Source organism: Zasmidium cellare (genome assembly GCF_010093935.1).
Source record: "Zasmidium cellare ATCC 36951 unplaced genomic scaffold M409scaffold_69, whole genome shotgun sequence".
Classification (NCBI taxonomy): Eukaryota; Fungi; Ascomycota; class Dothideomycetes; order Mycosphaerellales; family Mycosphaerellaceae; genus Zasmidium; species Zasmidium cellare.
The window spans coordinates 78,750-100,029 of NW_022987013.1; the positions used below are offsets into that span (position 1 = coordinate 78,750).

At 55.1% G+C, this 21,280-nt stretch overlaps 8 protein-coding genes across 8 annotated transcripts; 3 read left to right on the forward strand and 5 right to left on the reverse strand.

The window, feature by feature from the left end:
• Positions 1 to 412: 412 nt before the first annotated feature.
• Positions 413 to 1,216, forward strand: M409DRAFT_71425 (uncharacterized protein; the record flags this gene model as incomplete). Its single annotated transcript, XM_033819164.1, has 1 exon — positions 413 to 1,216. The coding sequence occupies one exon, from the start codon at positions 413 to 415 to the stop codon at positions 1,214 to 1,216; it is 804 nt and encodes a 267-aa protein (XP_033659767.1).
• A 1,606-nt stretch (positions 1,217 to 2,822) lies between these two features.
• Positions 2,823 to 4,900, reverse strand: M409DRAFT_61299 (uncharacterized protein; the record flags this gene model as incomplete). The annotated part of the gene is made up of 4 exons (XM_033814702.1): positions 2,823 to 2,852; positions 2,914 to 3,384; positions 3,449 to 3,904; positions 4,145 to 4,900. 4 exons carry the CDS (start codon positions 4,898 to 4,900, stop codon positions 2,823 to 2,825), a joined length of 1,713 nt encoding a protein of 570 aa, XP_033659768.1.
• A 1,389-nt stretch (positions 4,901 to 6,289) lies between these two features.
• M409DRAFT_61300 (uncharacterized protein) lies at positions 6,290 to 7,486 on the reverse strand (the record flags this gene model as incomplete). Its single annotated transcript, XM_033814703.1, has 2 exons — positions 6,290 to 7,416; positions 7,477 to 7,486. 2 exons carry the CDS (start codon positions 7,484 to 7,486, stop codon positions 6,290 to 6,292), a joined length of 1,137 nt encoding a protein of 378 aa, XP_033659769.1.
• Positions 7,487 to 8,172: 686 nt separating this feature from the next.
• Positions 8,173 to 8,778, reverse strand: M409DRAFT_30668 (uncharacterized protein; the record flags this gene model as incomplete). The annotated part of the gene is made up of 1 exon (XM_033810037.1): positions 8,173 to 8,778. The coding sequence occupies one exon, from the start codon at positions 8,776 to 8,778 to the stop codon at positions 8,173 to 8,175; it is 606 nt and encodes a 201-aa protein (XP_033659770.1).
• A 546-nt stretch (positions 8,779 to 9,324) lies between these two features.
• On the reverse strand, positions 9,325 to 10,323 carry M409DRAFT_30669 (uncharacterized protein; the record flags this gene model as incomplete). The annotated part of the gene is made up of 3 exons (XM_033810038.1): positions 9,325 to 9,366; positions 9,440 to 10,021; positions 10,075 to 10,323. The coding sequence occupies 3 exons, from the start codon at positions 10,321 to 10,323 to the stop codon at positions 9,325 to 9,327; spliced, it is 873 nt and encodes a 290-aa protein (XP_033659771.1).
• A 503-nt stretch (positions 10,324 to 10,826) lies between these two features.
• M409DRAFT_61302 (uncharacterized protein) lies at positions 10,827 to 11,276 on the reverse strand (the record flags this gene model as incomplete). The annotated part of the gene is made up of 1 exon (XM_033814704.1): positions 10,827 to 11,276. The coding sequence occupies one exon, from the start codon at positions 11,274 to 11,276 to the stop codon at positions 10,827 to 10,829; it is 450 nt and encodes a 149-aa protein (XP_033659772.1).
• Positions 11,277 to 13,020: 1,744 nt separating this feature from the next.
• M409DRAFT_30670 (uncharacterized protein) lies at positions 13,021 to 16,407 on the forward strand (the record flags this gene model as incomplete). Its single annotated transcript, XM_033810039.1, has 1 exon — positions 13,021 to 16,407. One exon carries the CDS (start codon positions 13,021 to 13,023, stop codon positions 16,405 to 16,407), a length of 3,387 nt encoding a protein of 1,128 aa, XP_033659773.1.
• A 1,340-nt stretch (positions 16,408 to 17,747) lies between these two features.
• M409DRAFT_61304 (glycosyltransferase family 4 protein) lies at positions 17,748 to 19,826 on the forward strand (the record flags this gene model as incomplete). The annotated part of the gene is made up of 1 exon (XM_033814705.1): positions 17,748 to 19,826. The coding sequence occupies one exon, from the start codon at positions 17,748 to 17,750 to the stop codon at positions 19,824 to 19,826; it is 2,079 nt and encodes a 692-aa protein (XP_033659774.1).
• Between the last annotated feature and the right edge of the window lie 1,454 nt (positions 19,827 to 21,280).

Sequence of the window (21,280 nt, forward strand, 5' to 3'; positions counted from 1 at the left end):
ATGAGTTCCCGGTGTGCTTGGCGATGCTGTGAGCAAAGTTCAATGATCAATTGATTGACACATTGATGGGAGCACTCCACGAGAGGTGACACTACAATACGGCTTGCACTGCCCACCAGACCCACGCTTGGTCATGACTTGAAGTTCTCTGTAAGCATTCATTTCCATGCCTGTGTGCCTTGGAGCCTTGTTCCACCCTACTCGCGAGGACAGGTGGATGGATGTCCCTGTATCTCGCTTCTCCTCGCGATGTTTGGTATTAGGCAGAAGCTATGGGGTATCGATGATGGAGTGTTCCTGACAGCTTGCAGAATTTAGTGGCAGGGCTGAGGAAGAATTCCGAGCTGGATGACCTGCTGATGTTTGCAGTAATCCATAGCTACCACATCGACTTTCATCACTACTTACGGAGATGTCTCAACCAGCTGCCAATAGCTCTTCAGCTGCCCAGCCGGTAGACCGGATCTTACCAGACATTCACTTACTATGCATGGACTCCAAGTTCTCCGACGCCTTCGAGGACGCAGCAGCCAAGCACTTTCCCGAGATCCACAGCCACAGCAAGATCACCGTCTTCAACTGCAGCCTTAAATACCTTCCCGAGAATGTGCGGGTCGACGGAGTGGTTTCGCCGGCGAACTCATATGCACGCCTGGATGGTGCCTTTGATGACGCTCTTGCCCGAGCATATGGCCCGCGGGACGACTATGGATGGATCACGCGCAAAGCCCAGAAAGTCGTGTACGAGAAATGGAGAGGCTTTGCTCCGCCGGGGACATGTACCGTGGTGAGGTTGGACCACGATGGAAAGACCGCCAGCAAAGACAGCAATGGGCATGTTCATCACTTGAACCCCTGGGCCACAGAGTATCTCCTCCTCTGTCCGACAATGAGAGTACCGGACGACGTACGCTGGGATCGAGAGGTGGTGTACGAATGTGTCTGGAGTCTGCTGTGTGCGATTGACGAGCACAATCGTGCCGTGCGAAATACCAGCTCCAGTGGTGACGAGAGAGAAATCAAGATAATCCTGATGACGCCCTTCGCCACTGGTATTGGGCGTGTCAGTCCGAAGAAATGGGCCGAGCAATGTGTACTTGCTATGAAGCAGTACGTGGAGGCCGTTCGTAACCCCCAGATCTGGAGCAGCCTGGAATGGAGCAAGATCGTCGAAGACCACGAGGAGGTGCAGGCTACGTATGCCAGTCAGGCATGAGATGCAGGGTCACGATATCCCTTCCTGCCAACGACTTGCCAGCAAGATAATACGAAAAGGATTGTCCGTCTATTAAATAGTCCTCCTGCACCAGTGACAGTTACAGAAGGGTGGAGAAGACGAGGTGCTGCTTACACCCGTGTTGTTTGATCTTCCACTGATTGATGAAGTAAGCTTGGAGGCTATGTAGAGCCAGGAAGCAGGCAAATCGTGGGTGCTGTACGAGAGGGACACTCTGGCGGCAGCAGTGTCGACGGTACCTACCGCGGTTGGGGATTCTATCCGCTGATGTATGTATATCTACATCCTGAGTTCGAAACGCTCTGAGCAGAAGCTTTTATGTGCCTTCGGAGTGCTGCCGATTTTCTTTGTGATGTTGTAGAGAAGGACGAGACTGCCAGCAGCAGCGAAAGAAAGAGACTTCGGCCCACCACGCCAAGACCGGAGCGCACAGATCCCCCGAGGTCGCTCCGCAAGAACGACCTCACCTCCAGCTCGCGCAACCCTTGTCTTTCCTCTCCCAACACACTTCATAATCACGAACGCATAATCAACCGTTTGTCCTGATTTTCTGTGGACTACATGGTCATATTGGCGTACAAGAATGACTTTGAGGCGCTTTTAGGCTTCTCCGCCGTGCCATGGCTGAGATAGTCACCTGCGTTTTTGCCTCACATTTCGATCGATCCTCGACGGGTTGGTTGCTAGAACTACCTCAGACCTGGTCAGCTGCGTGCAAGGGCTTTCCGGCTGCACTCCAGTCCTTTGGCCTCTCATGAACAAGATGCTCATGCTGTTCTCTTCACTGGACAACGACGTGCTCCTACCATTCCATGCTTCGATCCATCCGTACCTCGTCTGATGGAGCTTCTCTTTTCTAGAATTGATCAACCAACGTCTTGAGCTTCGCAACAGCCAAGCACCTGGCATCCTCAAGCAAATCTTTTTGCAAAGGGAAAAATGTGCTCCCAACAACTTTGTCCGGCAGCAGCAAGCGAAGTCTCCCACGCGCGTCTGTACGGATCAGTCTTTCTGCCTGAAGCTTCTCCGCCCTCGTGTGGTCCCCGGCCAGCTGAGCCATATCCTCTTTGAACTCCAGAAGGCGGTGGCAGTTACATCTGCAGGGCGCATCAGACCTGATTCGAGCATCAACTTCTACCGCAAGACGGGCCGGAAATCAATGGGGACGTGCTGTTTTGATGTGATGGCCGCACGGTGAACAACGTCACGGTGTACAGCACGGCTTGTGTCGCTCGTCTGACTTCTGCCTTGCCATAGTGCTGAATGGCTTCAACGTCTTCCTCCGCAAGTTCGATGGTCAGCTTGATCATCTTGTCCAAAGAGCGATGATGTAAGCGGTATTTGAGGCGACTTCGAGAAGTAGGCATATCTGAAGAGGAATACTGTGGAACGACACGGCAAGTGACTAGGTTCGCATTCACTTTCATCACGGCACAAGACCGCCCTTCACAGACTGCCCGCTATATTGCTGCTTCTGCCGGGCAAAGCCCAAATCTCATCAAGCCTGCTCCAGAGGAGCACCTGAGGCGCACATTCCCAGGCAGAGCATGATCGCGTCTCTATTAAGATAACATCGAAGCAGCCCTCAATGCCTACTCGGCCCCTTAAAATCAATCTGCGTCTTCTAAGCAAGCCATCAGCACCCAAATCACCCGCCTCATCTCAGCAAAACTCACCGTCCTCATCTCCGCAATCCACCGCCACACAAACTGCTTCGCCGGATGGAACACAACCTCAATCGTCTCAGACCTCCCACGACCACTCAACAACCTCCTCTCAAGCGCGTCAGCATACCCACCCGTCCACTGATCGTCCTCCACATCGACCGTATCGCCTTGGAGCGCCTCGGAGTGGAAGATGACGAGGATGCGGTCCGTGGGGCGGACGATGGGTGGGAAGCACGTGCGGGCTTCGATGGCGCCGGTGTCTTTTGGGAAGCTGAACTGCGGATATGTCAACGTGGAAGCATGTGGGGTGGGTTGGGGATAAGTTACGGCGGAAAGCGGCTTATGGTGAGTATCCTCGCCACCGAGATACCGTCCATTATACCTCAGCGTCAACATCGTCGCCCGAAGACCCTCGCGCTCCTCGATCATCTTCTTGATCTGCCAGAGGGTCGTCGATGGACGGACTCGGAAGGTGATGGCCTTTTCCCAGCAATCAGAGTCAGCACCCACCACACACGAGAACTCGAATGTCCTTTCAACGTACCGGCGGCCCCCTCCTCACCATCTGAGCCAACATCCTCACGTGAATGTCGAACGAATCGTCCTCCTTCTCAGACGCATCTTCGATTTCCCTGCGGCCGCTCAGCTGCACACTGACGTTACTGTCGCTGTTCAGCAGGACAGTTGGGTCGCCGCTGATTTCTCGTTCTGCTCGCTCGACAGGGCGGAATGGGAACAATGGTTCCCAGCCAGGACGCTCGGGCGGGCCGCTATCTGGTTCCTGGAGGGCTTGCATTGCTGAAGGGTGGGAGGTCTGCCTTGAGGAAAGGTGAGGTGCGATGAGGTCTGCCTGCTTGTTTGTGAGCGAATTCGAACAAGGTTCATTGTGCGTGTGCCAGCGCCACGGTAAGTGAATGTCTGAATAAGCCTTCACGCACGAGACATCACTGGTCAGGGGCCACTGGTTTTCAATCATGACAGCATAGATATAAGGAACGGGCTAGGAGTTGTTTTTCAAATCTCATTCATTCATCTGATGGCCTCTAAAGCCATACACGCATCGCGGTCGTCGCGAGGGTATCTCAAAGCAATCCGTATGCACACTGTTTGCTCGCATCTCATCGCTCTGCCTCTTCAAGTCGTGGTATCCAGCAGTCAGTCGCATTGATCAATTCCTTCGCCTGAACAGAGGAATCGCCTGCACTCAGGTACCCATTTACCAGTTATTGGCAAAGGTCACCTGCACTTTCTTTCCCAGCACCTCGACGCCGTTGATAGCGTCCTTGACCTGCTTAGCGACGGCGACATCCTTGCTGATGAACTCGACCCCAACATCCTCAAGCTCTTGGCCGAACTCCTGGACTGGCTCGCTGGAGAACTGAAGACGCTGGTAGAATTTCTGCAGGTCCTTGGCGAGTTCCGCCTTGAAGTCGTCGGCGATCTCTGCCGGCAAGCGAGCGAGGCCAAGGCAGTAGGTGGGTTCAGTCGGGGGGAACTCGTCGGTGCCGTAGGGTGGCCAGACAGTGTCGTCGACCTTGGTGACGGGCTGGCAGGCCAGACTGGCGGCCTCGGCCTGCTTCACCTCCTCCATTTCGGCGGCCAGGTGACCACGAGTCTCGCGACGATGTGCCGGCGCCTCGTCCTCGTTGTCGTCTTCTCCCTTCTTGTTGCCCATTTTGGCGATGTTTCTCTCGGCCTGATCCAGCGGGTGCGCGTTGAGGAAAGAGTCAGCACGCTTCTTGCGCTTGGGAGATGCCGCCTTCTTCTTGCGGCCACGAGTGCGGACCTCCTTCTTCTTGTTCGTAGTCTTCTTGGTGGGCTGCGCTGGCTGCTGCTCCTCGGCCGCGAAAGGGTTGCGGGAGCGGTTGTACTCGGCGTTCGACTTCTCGATATCGCCGTACGCACTCATGCACATGTAGCGCCTGCCGACCACGGGGCCCTTGACCAAGCGGTTCTTCTTGAAGTCGGCATAGCCGACTGTTGGGTTACGGCTCATGCTTGCTCGTTTGCTCGTCTGCTCTGCTTGCTGCTGCTGCTGCTATCGCGCCGGGACTCAGGGAGGAGGAAATGCTTGCCTGTGGTGGTCAGAAACTTTTGGTGGAACTGCGCTCCCTTAAATAGTCTCCGCCTCTGGTCGCAATCACGCACTCGAACAGGTGAATGGACTAGTGGTCGCCCAGTGACGTCGCAGACGGCCAGCGACGGCTCTCTCGAGGCGCGCGCGGGTGAGGTGCTGTTCTGAGTCTTCACCCGTCTCTTGAAAACCCACCTGGTCTTGTTGTGTTCAACTTTCACTGTCGTCTTGTCAGCTAGCTCTCCCTTCACACCACTTGATGAATCACATACCTCTCCACCGCAGAAATCTGGAGCAGCATAAACCTGCCGTAGAATCTCTGCCGATGCAAATATGCTGTAGTGTGCGCAAGTCGCCAAGTGCGAGAAGTGCGGTGCGATGTTTTTTGTGTGTTGTGGTTGTCCCAACAACATTGAAGCCTGCCGACAAACAGCCGCAAAAACGGAAGGAGCGACCTCGAAGGGACGACATCTTCGAATTTGGCCTATCCAGCACGTCGGAGTCCTGGCCGAACAATGGACACCTTGTCGCCGACATCTTGCTCGTCGCAAGAGTCCATAAGCAAAGAGTTGCCTTGCCGGGTGCAATCCAGGGGCAAGACGAGCCTCTCCGCGAGATGGACTGGCCGACAAGCAAGAGCTGCTTTCGCTGCAATTGAAGATGGCTCCCCTCGTCCCAAGCTTTCTCGAGATGAGGCCTCGACGTCGATAGTTCTGTTGTCATGAGAGGCCATGCGAGAGTTGACTGTCATTCCAGTGCGCCAGTTTCAGGGGCTGAAGGATCCCTCCACCAGTGAGGCCAGACAGGCTAGCAGCCGCAACTTTTGTACGCACCGTCCTGGAGGGCAACTTGAAAAATGAATAGGCCGAGGTGAGGGAGAACAGCAAGCAGTCGCTGCTCTTGTACACTGCTTTGTCGGTCACCTCCTTCTAGAACGCTCTCATCACCTGCCATCCTTCAGCTTCACATGCCACGCCACCAGAACCAGAACCAGACACATCGAGACGCAAGCAACAGAGAAACCGATGGGAAAGACCCTAAAGCATCAGCAATGGTATCATCGATGAAAAACAAATCTACCTCATAATCCTCGCATGTGTCTTTCCTATCCGTTTCCCTTCCCAGTGACAGACACCCCTGACCGTTGCCCCAGTCCCATACCATTCTTTCGAAATCGTCAGAACCCATCCCATTCCATGCAAAAACGCCTTTCGCTCGCTCACTTGCCATCATCATTTCTGCCGTTTCTATTCGCCCCCGAAACTCTGCCCAAAAACGCCTAACCATGCCGCATGGAGGTTATCATCAAAATCAACGTGATCGAGCCCTCTTCGCACTCGCCGCCTTGGGAACCTCCTCCTCACTGCCATTCCGTGGCGAGAGACTGAGTCGATGGTCCCTTCCGCGGAAAAGATGCATGCCGACGTCTGTCGCCCAGTCTGCGTATCCCGTTCCGGGCTGTCCAGGGAGAGGCAAGCGCATACTTCCCTCGTCGATGAAGCCGGCGTTCTTCATGAGGTCGAAAAAGGCCGCTTCACTGTCGTGTCTGGTCTTAGTCGATACGACGATGACGGCTTTGGGAGAGCGGGTAACTAGCGAGACGAGCATGCCCACCAACGGTTCGAGGGTATCTGTGTTGTAAGTGCACTCTGACACTACGATCAGGTCGTTCGTCCTGGTCTGGAGCTTCTCCGGCAACGGCGCAAGCCAATCCAGGGGTTCAAACCGTACTCTCGACGACATGGCAGGCTTCATGCGCGCGATGTTGGCTTCGACGAGCTCTGTGACTTCTGGTAGATCCGTGAGGAGGATATCACAATCCGGTATCGACTGGGCGATGCTGATGCCGACGGTCCCACATCCAGCGCCAAGCTCGATGACATTCAGCTTGCGGTACGTCGCCGATATCAGAACGTACTCGAACAGGGGTAGGGTGGAAGGATTGTCGAGAGAAATCGTCCGGTCGATGTGCTGTGCGAGGGCTTGACTTCCATCCCAGAGATGCCTGGCTATACTGTCCCCGGCATCCTCCAGCAGCGACACTCGTCTTTCCGAAAGTGATGTGAACCTCCTCTCAACCCTATGCCCCGTCTCGAAACGCCCCTTGGTAGGATTCAGTGTCCCACTCCACACATCCGCGATAGGGGGCAAGAAGCCATAGTTCTTCTGATTCTTCACCGCAACATGGACACACGCCGGGTACTCAATATCCTGTCTCGAAAGATCAAAGACAAGCCCAAGCGATCGAGGACCCGCCTGCCAATGCGCCTTCTTCCTCAGAAATATCTCCCCATCCTCCTCATGTGCGCGCAGCGTGACGACGAGATCGAGCTCGTCCGGGTAGAACGTCTCGCCCAGATCGGTGGTGACGGTTACCACGGCCTTGAGCAGGACGGCGCCCTTGTCGACATGTATCTTGGGCGTCTTTAGAAAGCGAACTGGGCTTTGAGTCAGCAAGCCTCAGGGAATCCTATACCGGCTTCGATCGAAGTACTCACTGTAATGCATGGCTTTCGCGACTCGGTCTTAGCCAGCAGCCACCACCAACAAGAACAGCTCAACGACACAAATCGGAAGAGGCTGATGAGAGAGCCGAGAAGTGTGATTTGAGTAGTAAGAAGCAGTAGGTAGGTAGTAGTGGTTGAAGAAAACAGGCAGCTTACCGCGCGATCGCCCAAGTCAACCACCACCACCACGACCACGCGCACAGCTTCGCCTTGCTAGCTCAGCCTGTGGTCTGGCTCGGTACCTGATACAATCTCCCTCTTTCAGCAGCAGCAGCATGTGTGAAGTGTTCGACGACTCCGGAGCCGCAGCCCGACGGACGACGCAGTTCTAGACCAGTCACAGAGCCACGATCCCCGTCGCACTGTCGACGCAGGGTCGAAGATCGAGACTCGCCCTAACAATCGGCGCGACGAGGGGCGGTCCGCCCCTCGAAACTCTGTGCGATGTGATGCATTTTCGCCGTGTGCAGACGTTTGCGGTTGCAGTGCGTGCCGATCACGGTGTGCGCGCAGGTCGAGGGTTTTGGTGGGAGTCTTTCGATCGCTGCGGCTACTCTACCACCGCGCTTTCTCGCTCATATGCTGGCGCTGAGACGCCTATTATTCATATAGCTAATCTGCCGCACATCCAGTACGCTTTCACACTCCATCGACGATGCCCATTTCTCATGAACACATTCGCTCTTTCTAACCACTCTCGGCCGACGACGTCCAAGCCAGCAGCGCAAACACGACTCCAACAGCAAAAATGACATACCACCCAAACGCATCTATAGCCTCCAACATGAACGCCATGACCGTCAGCGGCATGGGAGTCTTGCGCCGCGGCTGCAGTCTAACCTCCTCCCAAACCTCCTCAATCGACTTCGCGACTCCCCGATCTCGCCGCGACAACATCGCCTTCTTGCCCTCCCCGGTGTGCAGCGATACGCACATCGTCGACGAGTGCCAGCCGTTAGTGAAGGCGTCGACGTGGACTTCATCGTTGGCGTACCGCTCGAGTACCGTCAAGAAGCGCCCGTAATGCGCGAGAACGTCGTATTTGCGACCGACGATGTTCCAGAGGTAAGTGTTGTAGAGGTAGTCGGAGCCCTCGGAGTTGAGGAGGCGGCATACACGTAGGAGGGGGACGGTGACGGGGTGATCGCCCATGATCGATTTGAGACCGTGGCGGGGCTTGCCGTATGCTTGGAGATACATCTGTTTGCCTGCCGGGAAGAGGTGTTGGTAGATGAGGAAGCGGATGTCGTAAGGTAGGTTGAGTAGGTGGGGTTTCGATGTGTTGGTATCCATTTTGCTGGCTGGTGATCGATGAGCGCGAGAAGATGGTGCGTTGATGGTTGTTGGTGTCGAAAGAGCAGTGCGTGAAGAAGCGGCAAAGCGGCCAAACAGTGATCCAAAACTACTGCCTAAATGCAGTATTGAGACACCTATTCAATGCTTGCCGGTTGAATATGCTGCGGATGAGTCGAATGGAAGGGTGCACTTGGAAGCTTGAGAGCGCTCAAGCTGCGCCTTGGGAGGGGCTGGTCTGTGCACAGAGGTATCAAGGCAACATCGAAGTCAGCAGTCAAGAGACACATGTTTCTGAGGACAGCTGTTGATTTCCCCAAAACAAACATTGGAGCTGCCTTGATGGATCTGTTTTGTAATCGCTAATCGACCTTTAGATCTGATCGTCGTTCTTGGAATGGAGAGGGTATGTCCAAGGCAGCGTCTCCCAAGGCGCCCACATCGTCTATCGGGCGTCTCTGCTTTTCAGGACGTTGTAAGACACAGCACCCCATCGTGACCTCGGCGATCGTCCAAGGTATCCTACCCTTGCCAGCGCGGTACACTTCAGCGTTCCTCGCCAACGCATCGTGTAATCTCAATGCCGTCCTACTTGAAAGTCAGCGAACATCCCCAACCAAGAGATAACATCCCCCCAAAAGAAAAACACCCTCAAACTCACCGGAACCCCCGTCGGCTCAAAACTATTCACCAACCGACTCTCATACCTCAAATTCGGATTCCCCTTCCTCTTCCCAAGTACTTCCTTATCCACCCTCTTCGCATACTGCGCCAACTGCCTCGCCGCAAACCTCTTATCCGGCTCGCCTCCACCATTCACCCCATCCTCCCCCTCCTCATCCACCTTCTGCCTCTTCCCCTCCACACTACTCCTCACATACTCCAAATACGGCGGATTCCCCGGCTTAATCACATTATCCGCCGCATACACACTGCCCGGTCCCACCAACTTCAGCTCCTCGCAGAGTTTCAGGTCGGTCGTGTAGGCGGGTTTGTAGTGGTCGAGGAAGAGGAGGTCGATGTGTTGGAGGTCGCCGGTGTGGTGCAGGCGGGCGAGGGATTCGTCGCTGGAGCCGATTTCGACGGTGACGATGTCGGAGAGGCCGGCGAGGGAGACGAGGGCCATGATTACGGCGCCGAATTCGGGGTTGCGTTCGAGCGTGTGGTATTTGCTTCCTCCTGCTCGACGGAGGGCGTCGCCGAAGAGGATGGCGGAGTAGCCTACGTAGCCGCCTAGTTCGACCTGGACATGTAATCAGTCTTGGTGAGGTCATGTTCGTGGGTGCTGGTAATTACCATCGTCTTGGGCTTGACTTCTGCGATCAATTCGGTAACAATCTTCCCCTTGTCCTCTCCCACATTCATGAGATACTTCTTCGTCCGTCCGAATAAATCAATCGCCTCCAGCACTTTCTGCGGCGAACCACGGATTAAATCAATATCTGGGAGGTCGTAAACAAAGTGAAGAAGCTCGATCTCGCGGCCATCGTCGAAGAAGACATCTTCTTGCTCGGCGTACGCCTTTTTCTGATCAAATTCCGGCATTTCTTTTGTAGATGATGCTTTAAAGAACGACAGAAGTGCAAGAAGATTGGAAATGCGAGAGAAAATGGAAATGTGGTAGTGACAATGGTTCTAGTGGTTCTCTTCCTCTTCATGACGTCGGCGATTGAATCACCCACATGCAAGCTCAATGAGCGGCACTTCGTCGGGATTGAATGCGAGAAGAAAGGCTCAAAAGCCGACACTTGCTTTCTTGCATCTTGAGAAGACGTGCTTCTCTTTTCGACATGTTTGGAAGATTGCTTACATGTACCGTCGTCGAGTAGTTCGGAAAATCAGCCTGATTTTACGACAAGCCCTGGACCTAGGACGACCACGAAGCTGCCAGGATTGCAGCTGCTGACTCTTCAGGCACAGACCGATCCCTGAACGCAGCCATACGACATAGCTCTGCGCTCAGATGAATCCAATATCGCGGGTCGTCGAAGCTGCATGAGTCCTGTCATCTCTTTCAAGGCGACCCGAAGCATAACCAAACAGGAGCATTACTTATATGCGAAGCTTGCCATGAATAGTGCCAGGGATGGCGACATCCCTTGAAACGGACTCGAAGCTGGCACCGACTCTTGGACGTTGCAACAAGTGTCAAGACGGACGAGAAGCTTCTTCAAATCGGACGCAAGAAGTGCTATTTCTTCACTTCGCACTGCTGCAGGAGATGCGATGAAGTCATCTCCACTCGACGTTTCGCCGTGCATGTGAGATTTTGGTTCGGCAGGGCGGCCGTTGGAGCCGACGAGCATGTGGCCGGGAGAGATAATCTGGTGGTGACCGGTAGGATTGTCAGATCTGAGTGCCGAACAGAAGGAAGTCAGCGACATCCATGTTTCGTGTCGATGCTTTTCTCCAGTTTGTCCCATGGCTGTGATGGCGCCGTTATGTCTGGAGAAAAACTGGGTCCGATGGTAGGGATGTATCAGACCACGAGGATGCATTGCTGGACATGATAACGGACATGCCTCGGTGGCTCGTGATACTGTTATGATTTTGGAATGGGAGTGCTTTCAAAGGAGTTGTTAGTCGAGGAGGCGCTGTTGATCAGGGATGGAGAACGCTTGGTCTGCTCCTTGTTGGTGGCGGCTGATGAGGCGTGGTTGTGTCGTGCATAAAGTGATCGTGTGTCCGCGTGTCCTTGATTAAATGGAACATTCCTCCAAATTGATCCGGACATGCGCACCACGGTTGAGGCGTGGTTGTTGCAGTCGCCAGAAGCTCTCCTGACCAAGGGTGTGAAGGCTCTTTCGGTGGTCAGGGGCCGGAATTGTTCGAAGGCAGCGCTACTGCTGGCCCTGCATCTCTGCGGGAGACGGAGTCAGTCGACTGCACCGTTCCTGCAGAAGCAGAGTCTACAATTTCAGAAGTACATGTACGGCGGCGCACTTACTCAACCAGTCACGGTGGTTAATGAAGGCAATGTTGGGTCCTCGGAGTGAAATGGAGGGCGATATGGATTGGCTCTCAATCGCGGGCTGATGGAGGCTGGCGGGGCAGGCAATGAAGAGCTCTGCCAATGGAGGAGCGTTTCACACGGCATCACCAACAACCCTGCACACCACCCACAACGAGGCGCAGGACGCACTGCAACGCTGTACAGACTGAGGGTGAAAGAGTGGTACTGGTACTGTAGACGGCTGTCTGCACAACAGAAAAGCTTCCATCGGTTCTCTGGCAAGAACAAGAACAGCAGCGGGATTTCCTGCGGTTCCTGTTTCGAGGCGTGTGGGCGGGACTCGGTAGGCGTGGGCCGAGAGTTAATCACGGCACGGCAATCCTGGCGCGGATCGTTGCGAGGCGCGTGTGCCGTCGAGAAACGTGGAGACGTTGGCGGTGGAGGCGGCGGTGGCAGGATGCGGTGCTCGGGTGTTGCGATGGATATGGACAGCAAGGGAGGGCAGCTGAAGACCAGTGTACAGAGGGAGGACGTCGACGAAGGTGGATTCCATTTGATTGACATTGATTGAGATTGCTTTCAGTCTTTAGCAGTATCAAGCTTCGTGCTAGGGTGCAGTAGAGGCCGTGCCGCTGCAGGCACTAGCCCGACTATCACACTCAAACCACTCCTGAACAGAAGGACGGGTGCCGCCCGTCTGGGACCGCCATCACCACCACCAGACACGTTCTCTGGTTCCGCGTGCATCATTCTTCCTGCAGCGCCCACATTCATCCACGCACCGCTGCATATCCAGACACGCGCGCAGGACAACACCTCCATCGCCGCCGCTATACCACCACCGCCCTCCCATCCGAGGCCTAGGTACACCGGGATCCCCTTCTTCGCCCGCCGTCCACCGCCGACCAGCATCCGCCCGCGCTTGTGCCTCGCCCAGCTGCGTCTGGAGACTGCCTCGACTGCGCATCCCTGCACGCTGCACTGACACTCACTTCGGCATCTTGCAGCGCTCGTCGGCGGCCAACCCCCATCCGCCCTCGCTCCACCACCAAGTTCGACTCCCGCTGCTGCTGCCACTCCTGCGCTGCAGCACCCGCCTGTGACGGTGACGCAGCAGCCCGGCCGCATGGAGCGGTGCGCGATTTCATGACAAGAGACACCAGTACCGCCGCCGCCGCCGTCGCCCACACCGCTGGAGAGCAGCAGGCGTAGGGCTCGCGGATCGCTGCAGCAGTTGGAACCGACTGTCGCTGCCCGTCTGAGCATCTCCAGATCGCTATATACCCACCATGGCGTCCGCAAGCCACCTGCCACGCACCCCGCGACCACCGCCCACCGGCCCATTGCCAGCGCTGCCCGTCGCCAAAACTCGCAAGTTGTCCGGCGACAGCATCGCTTCGAGCACCACTCCCGCTTCGCGGCGCACTTCGACCGCATCCCAAATCCCCCCACCGTCCTCCAAGAAGACGTCCATTCCCTCTCGATCAGTCACTCTCTCCGGCCTGCCCACGCCGCGCCAGCCGACCAAGGCCAACTCCACTCCCGCAGTCCCCACGCTACACGCAAATGAACAGCCGCCCGCTCCTTCACCATCTCCACCTGTCGGCACAGGCATACCGAAGACGGTGCGCAAGACCACTAGTATTGGTTCTTTCCCGCTTCCACCAAAGGCCGCAGCACGAGTCACCAGCTTGCCGCCAAGTCCACTCTCTACTTCCACATCGTCGAACGAGCCCAACGCAGCTCAACCACAACCGAGGCAGAAGCGCGATGCCTCGAAGCATAGAAGCGCAGACACTGGGCTTAAGAAGCCCAAGACCCGCAGCTCTGGGTATGGACTGCGCGCAAGAGGGTCGATACCGAGCTCAGGCCTGGGAGGTTCGCCCAGCCTGCTCAACGGCACAGGCGAAAGTGCCATGATTGCAGGAGGAGGCAGTGTGAGGCAATCAGACAGCTTGCTCAGCCTGCCATCTCCACCGCAAAGCAGGAGTTCATCAGCAGAAGGATCATATCAGACAGACAACACCGCATTTGAAGATGGGGCCGATGACCAGCGACGAGGGCGATCACGAAACAATGACAAGACTTCGGATTCCAAGCGCGATTCTGGAGGGAAAGACGCCAAGGGCAACGTTCTTGTCAGTGTTCGTGTGCGTCCTGACGCTGGGAACGATGGCAGTAAACCCGAGGGAGAATGGATGGTTGACGGCAGACGCTCTCTTATATCCTACAGAGGACGCGAAGGCGGCGACTACCGATACGACAACGTATTTTCACCTCACGATAACAACTCACGAGTCTACGACAATGCAGCCAAACGACTAGTGCGGCGAGTCATGGAAGGCTATCACGGCACCGTCTTCGCCTATGGTATGACGGGCACCGGAAAGACCTTCTCCATGCAAGGAACCGCAAACTCACCGGGTGTCATCCCTCTCGCCATTACTGACATCTTCTCCTACATCCGCGAGAACCCCAGCAGAGAATTCCTTTTACGTGTTAGCTACTTGGAGATTTACAATGAAAAGATATACGACCTACTCAGTCAGAGCACGCCTGGCGTGCAACAGGAAGAGATTAAACTTCGGGAGGATAGCAAGCGTGGCGTTTATGCGACTCCACTCAAGGAAGAGATAGTGCAGTCCCCGAATCAGCTGTTGCGAGTCATTGCGCGTGGTGACCTGGCCAGGAGGACAGGAAGCACACAGTTTAACGCGCGCTCTTCTCGGTCACACGCCGTTGTTCAGATCGTCGTCGAGTCGAGAGAGCGAACGCAGAACCACGGCGCTTACTTCGAAAAGGAGACTCGCAGGACGGACAAGATCATGCCAGGTGGCGTGCTGGTCTCAACTTTGTCTTTGATTGATCTCGCTGGATCTGAGAAGGCGGCCGACAATAAAGAGCGTCGAACGGAAGGTGCCCACATCAACAAGTCTCTCCTCACTCTGGGAACGGTCATTGGGAAGTTGTCAGGTGACGACGACAAGGATGAGAAGGAGGGCGCTAAAAGTGCTGCAGACAAGGAGAAGGGTTTGAAGCATTTGCCTTATCGTGACAGCAAGCTCACGAGGTTGCTGCAGCCAGCACTTTCAGGAAACTCGCTGGTGTCGATTCTTTGCACGATCCAATTGTCCTCTGCAGGAACAAGTGCAGCGCACGCCAATACTCATACTGGCGAGACTCTCAACACGCTCAAATTTGCGAGTCGAGCCAAGAACAACATCGTCAGTCACGCCAAGCGCAACGAATCGAATCCGAATCCAGGTGATCCCAACAGTCGAGCTCTTTTGGACAGGTATCGGTTGGAGATCCAGGACTTGCGAACTCAGCTCGAGCAGCAGAACAAGGCCAAGGAAGAAGCCGAGCAGCAGGAGCAGATTGAAAAGGACCGCAAGATGGAGGAGGAATTGGAGCGGCAGGAAAAGACCAGGCATGAGGAGCAGATGCTGGAGATGCAGCTTGCTCGCACTGCCTTGAAGGAACGAATCAGCCATTTGAATCGTTTGATCTTGTCCTCGAAGTCGCTTGGAGTCAACTCTGGCCGGTTTTCGAGCTCCAGCTTGCCTTTCAACCCTCGAATGAGCATATACAGCATTTCGCAATCGGAATACGGGCGGCCAGTCAGTGTCCGAAGTCGCGAGAGCATGGCCAACAGGGACAGCACAATGACACTCGAGGTGCCATCTCCAGACGAGGATCGCCAGAGGACGATGTCGAGCGGATCCATCACCATGGGCACCTTCCCAGCCGTGCAGGTCTCTCACATGATCACCGAGGACGAGACTGTCATGGAGGAGGAAGAGGATGGCCAAGGATCCGGAGATATCGATGCTGAAGGCAATGCTAGCATGTCGCAACAGAATCGGATGCTGCAGGCAGATCTGGCCGATAAGAACCGGTACATCGCGACTTTGGAGAAGCGTCTCTTGCAAGCGCGGCGGACGAGCCACAGCCGTGTGAGCATGCACTTTGCATCCCGCGTTGGTCTGCCAGAGGAAGGGAGCTTGGAGGGTCTCCTTCGGGAAAAGGACCGTGAGATCGAGGAGCTGAAGATCAAGCTGGACGACCAGATGCGGATGGTGACTGCACTTAGGAGTGCGGCACGTAAACGTGAGATGGTCGACAAAAGGAAGAGCCATGCAACGACGACCAGCGAGGAGACGGCTCGACCAGCAACATCCAATGGGTTGGTCGACACCGTTCCAGATCTTTCATCCATGCCCTTCAAGAGGCAGAATAGCTCCCGGACGTCCAGGCACAGCTCTCATTCGCGAAACGGCGGCCGATTCAGCGGCGAGAACCACCGCAGCACTCCCTCAACGGCCAGTCGATCCAGCTCCGGTGTGGTCAACTTCTCCAAGACTCCGTTGAGTCCGATGGCGATCCTGAGTCCGACTCATTCTTCCAGCAACTCCCGTGACTCGATCAACAAGGAGGGCTTCACCACCGTCGCGAACCGGCGCAAGAGTGTCGACGAAATGACCCAGCTGCTCGACCAGATGATCCAGGACAAAGTGGAAAGCGGACATGTCGTGCGCGGCGAGCGAGGCTCCTTAAGAGTGCGACACGACACCGTGCTAGCTCAAATCAACGACGCCACGGGGACCCAACACGAAGACGGCCCCATCCCTCCCGGACAGCATATCCCCAGCGAAGAACTCAAGGCTGCATGGTGAAATGACTGTGACTGGCCGTTTATGAATTTGTCGAGGTCTGGAGATGTGCGGATCGCGGGCTGATTGGGCCGCAGAGCGTTGTGCGTTGCGTTGTGCGATGGGGTAGCGCCCCTTGCATGTATGCAGCTAAGCATGGTTCATGGATTCACGGGCGACGAAGTTTTTTGTCATCACCACCACCACAGCCGCGATGCGCTGATTTTGAACGACTCGGATTCTTTCTTCGTTTCTCTCTTTTCAGCGAGCGGCACCAGCGAGCGAGCGAGCGAGTCCTCACCACCATCCACGGAGGTTGTTTTCTTTTCTTTGCAGGGCGTTTTTGGGAAATACTGCACCTCGATCACAGTTCATCACCTTTGGACTTGATCTTCGTTTTTTTTTTCGGATACGACGAATCACACGGCACACCCACCACCGGCGGTGTATCTCCTTGATTTTTTTGTTTTGGTCTTTTTTGGACTGCTTCGAATCCCGCGCGCGGCGGATTGATACCCTCTTCTGCGAAGGTAGCGGAAAATAACACCACCATCATCGTCATCAACATCATCCCATTGCTTCTTGGCTTCTTGTGTACAATTGTTTTGGAGGTTCTCGGAATTTGAAGGTTTCTGTTGGCGGGTTTTTTTGGAGAGTATTAGTATTAGTAGTATCAGCGACAACTGTAGTATATAGAGATGAGGAATGGGAATGGAATGTGAGAGATGTTTGAGATCAGATGAGAACATGAGGTTCTTCTTCTTCTTTTTGCTTTTTGGGGTGAGGACGATCGGAGTGTTCGGAGAGGCGTATCGCCTGTATAGCCGCCGTACTATGCTTGAGTGTGATGGTCTTGCCGGCGGCTGTATTAAGGAGGTATGGACGTAGACGCGCGCTAGTGGGGAGGATGATGATGCTGGCGGTTGCGTACAGGTACCGGTAGATTTTCTTTCACTCTTCCATGACTTCACCTCACACGCCCACAGCACAATCCCTTCCTCAGACGTAGAACATATGGTATTCCCAACAATGAATCCATGATGTCGGACAGTCTACATATATTCGGGCACTCCGACTCCTTGGAATTTCATCGAAAGTTGGAAATGTAGGCATGGGGTGATGTCTCTCCATGATCGCTTCTGCTTCTTCTGGAATGTAGACAGATCTAAAGATACGTGTTCCGTGCATGGGGACCAAAGACGAACAAACGCTGTCGTTGTTGCTGCTGTTCTGTCGTCATTGCTACGATAGAGCACTTATGAATTGAATCACATGTCAAATCAAAGCAAAAACATCCAGCTTTCTTCCTTTCTTAGCACTTCTCTCTCGAAACACCACCACCACCATCAAAACATCGCCACACCATGGCGCCCCCAACCACCACGACGACGACAACAACACAACACTCCTTCCAAACCCTCGCCCCCACCCGCCACATCTCGCGCATGACCCGCCACAAACAAGAGCACAACCAACTCGGCATCGCCCTCTCCGAACTCTTCCTCGGGATCGCCATCGAAGCGCATTCCAGCAACAACACCCAACTCGACGTCGGCTTCGCCTGCCACGACGGAACGTACAATATCGATTTCGCCGTGGAGACGCTCGAGGCCGTGCAGGATGCCGAGTCGATCGCGGAGCATATCATCGCGTCGATTAAGGAGTATGAGGGGAGGAACATGTACAAGTTCACGGGGGCCGGGTTGAGTCAGGAGGTCGTGGCGAGGAGTCCGCAGACCCCTGTGAGGTTGTGGTTGGAGCTGGATATCGTGCCTATCGTGGTGAAGGCCGAAGAGGGGGGTTGTTTGGAGACGGCGAAGAAGATGAATGGTGTGTTGGCAGTGGATGAGATGGCGGATTCGTTGGCGCGGAAGTGTTTGATGTGGTTTGGTCCGAGTTATCAGCCGCGTTTGAGTGTTGGGTTCAGTAACAAGGTGGAGGTGGATTTGGGGGCGAGGGCGTGGTTGGCGAGTCTTGAGGAGTATCAGAGGACGGTGAATGAGGCGACGTGGAATTCGGCCGTGAAGTATGCGGGTTCGTTGAAGGAGGGGGGGACGAAGATTGCGTTCTTCAGTGCGACGCCGCAGGGAGGTGGTGTTGCGTTGATGAGGCATGCTCTGATTCGGTTTTTGAGGCTGTTGGGAGTGGACTGCACTTGGTGGGTGCTGAAGTCTAAGCCGGAGGTGTTCAGGATCACCAAGACCAACCACAATATCTTGCAAGTTGTTGCAGCGCCGGATGAGCGATTGTCGGATGAGCAGGCGGCCACGATCAACGACTGGGTGCAGACCAACGCCGAGCGCTTCTGGACGAGAGACGGAGGTATCTTGCAGCCTCGTTCAAAAGGTGGCGCGGACGTGATCATCGTGGACGAGCCGCAAATGCCCAACATCATCGACATCTCGAAGAAGCTTGACCCAGACAGGCCAGTCATCTTCCGGTCGCACATCCAGATTCGTGCCGACCTGGCCAACACTGCTGGCACGCCAACTGCTGGAGTCTGGAAGTGGCTGTGGTCGAGTGCACAGCAAGCGGACCTCTTCATCGCACACCCAGTCAGCGATTTCGTGCCAAAGGATGTCCCAAAGCAGAAGCTGGGATACATGCCAGCAACGACGGGCTGGATAGACGGCTTGAACAAGGAGCTTCGCGACTTCGTCACCGAGTACTACCTGCATCAGTTCAATACGGAGTGTCTCCGTCAGCGGATGGTCACTCTGCAATACCCAAAGAGAGACTACATCGTGCAAATTGCTCGATTCGACCCATCGAAGGGCATCCCGCATGTGCTGGCAGGCTACGCTGAATTCCGGCGCAATTCTCGGTACTGCAAAGACAAGAACAAGGACGAGGCACCTCAGTTAGTCGTGGCTGGACACTACTCGGTCGACGATCCTGATGGCGTCCGTGTGTTGAACGAGACGCTGGAACAGCTGGACCACGAATACAGCGACATCAAGGATAGCGTTGTGGTCATGCGATTGGGACCGACAGATCAACTCCTCAACATGCTCATGTCCAACGCTCGCGTGGCACTCCAGCTGTCAACTCGCGAGGGCTTCGAAGTCAAGGTCTCAGAGGCACTGCACAAAGGTGTTCCGATCATCGCCAGTCTCGCGGGTGGGATTCCTCTGCAAGTCATGCACGACAAGTCCGGATTCCTGGTCGAAGCAGACAAGTACCTCGACGTGGCGAAGTACATGGACGTGCTATTCAGCGACGAGGAGAAGTACAAGAGCATGAGCGAGTATGCAGCATCGCACGTCAGTGACGAGGTGGGAACGGTAGGCAACGCGGTCAACTGGATGTACCTCGCCGACCAACTTGCTCAAGGCAAGAAGCTTCAGCCATCAGGAAAGTGGATCTGGGACATGGCCAGAGACCAGGTGGACGAGCAGAAGATGAAGGGCGAGGTGCGACTGCCGCGGGACCGGACGACTTGATGGTCTGAAGCAGCAGCCGTGATTGCAGAGACGCAGGACTCTGTCGCTCTGCAACAGGCGGGTGATGGTGGTCGTTTCAAGGGCCGTCCAATGTAGCACTGCGACTATTGGTCTGTCTTCTTCAAACTGCGATGATGCAGCGAGGGCCGGATATGGCTTCGGGAGGAGTCGCTGACAGGTCCAGATCCAAGGCCTTGGGATTTGAAAGCGTAGCAGGCAGTGGTACTGTCAATATACATGTTCAACATCTTTTCATTAATACTCACCATTCCCTCTCAAACAGACCAGGGTGGCAAGCAGGTCGTACTGCCCACATGACCATCCATTCAAACGTAATACTCTCCCCCTTCAAACACCCCGTACCGCATCCGAAGTCGACGGGTGATGGACCCCCGAAAACCCCTGCTCAAGTTCAGCTGATGACGTTCGACGATTGCCGTCGCGTGCATACCGCAAGTCGGCGATTCCGAGTCAACAGCTCTCTCCTCCTCTCCTGTCTCACCCTCCATGTTCGTGTTGACGTGAGGTCGGAGAAGGAGAAGGAAGGAAGGAGCTCTGTTTAAACTTCGCCTGGCTCGTCGGCTCCGAGGGAGGAGGCCGGGCCGATCTTGCTGCTCGTGTTCACTCTGAGACGATGGATCGACGTGCAGGAAGAACACGAACACAGCAACAGCAGCAGCATTGGTAGTTGAACAAGTAGGAGGAAGAGGAATCATCACATGCTCGAATTGATTGAAATATTGATGAAGGCAGTCTAGACCTCCCTCGCCGGCGTCTAGAAAGAATAGATTGAATCCTTCGTGACGAGATCAAACGGTCCAAGCTCGCCCCAAACGCTAGCTCCTCGGGATGGCTTGGTTTCAGGTCGACGAGCCGACGCAACTCCACCTCCGTCTTGCTGCTTCACGGCTCACTGGACGCACGCCGCGTTTGGTGTGCGTCGGATCGCCGTCTCACCAGCCCGCCGGCATACATGATGCACATGGTGCACGGCGGCAACAGGTAGAGCGAGAGAGCTGGTCGGGAGGAGGTCGCCTAGGAAGAGGGATCGTTCGTGGTACAACTTCTTCTCCTCCTCTTCCTCCACTTCCTCATGACGATGATGTGCTGCTCGTGTGTCTACAATCGCTGTCGTTGATGATTTCATCCTGAGCACGGAGCTGGTCTCTGCTTCTTCTTCTCACTTCTCTTCCTGGGCGATAGTGATCATCCGCCGAACATCTTCCTGCATGACCAGTACGAGGGCTGTCGTCAGCTACTTCTGCGAGTGAGAGAGCTCTCAACCACACTTTTCACCACTCTGGCTGGCTTGCTTGCGCCTTTTTTTCTATTTTCGAAGCTTGCCAGGTGCAGCGCAGGCCCGGTTCCTGCACGATTACTCCGATTTCTTGGTTCTGGGCTTCATCCTCCATCTTGGCTGGATTGCTTGCCTACCGACAAACGAAACGTACAAA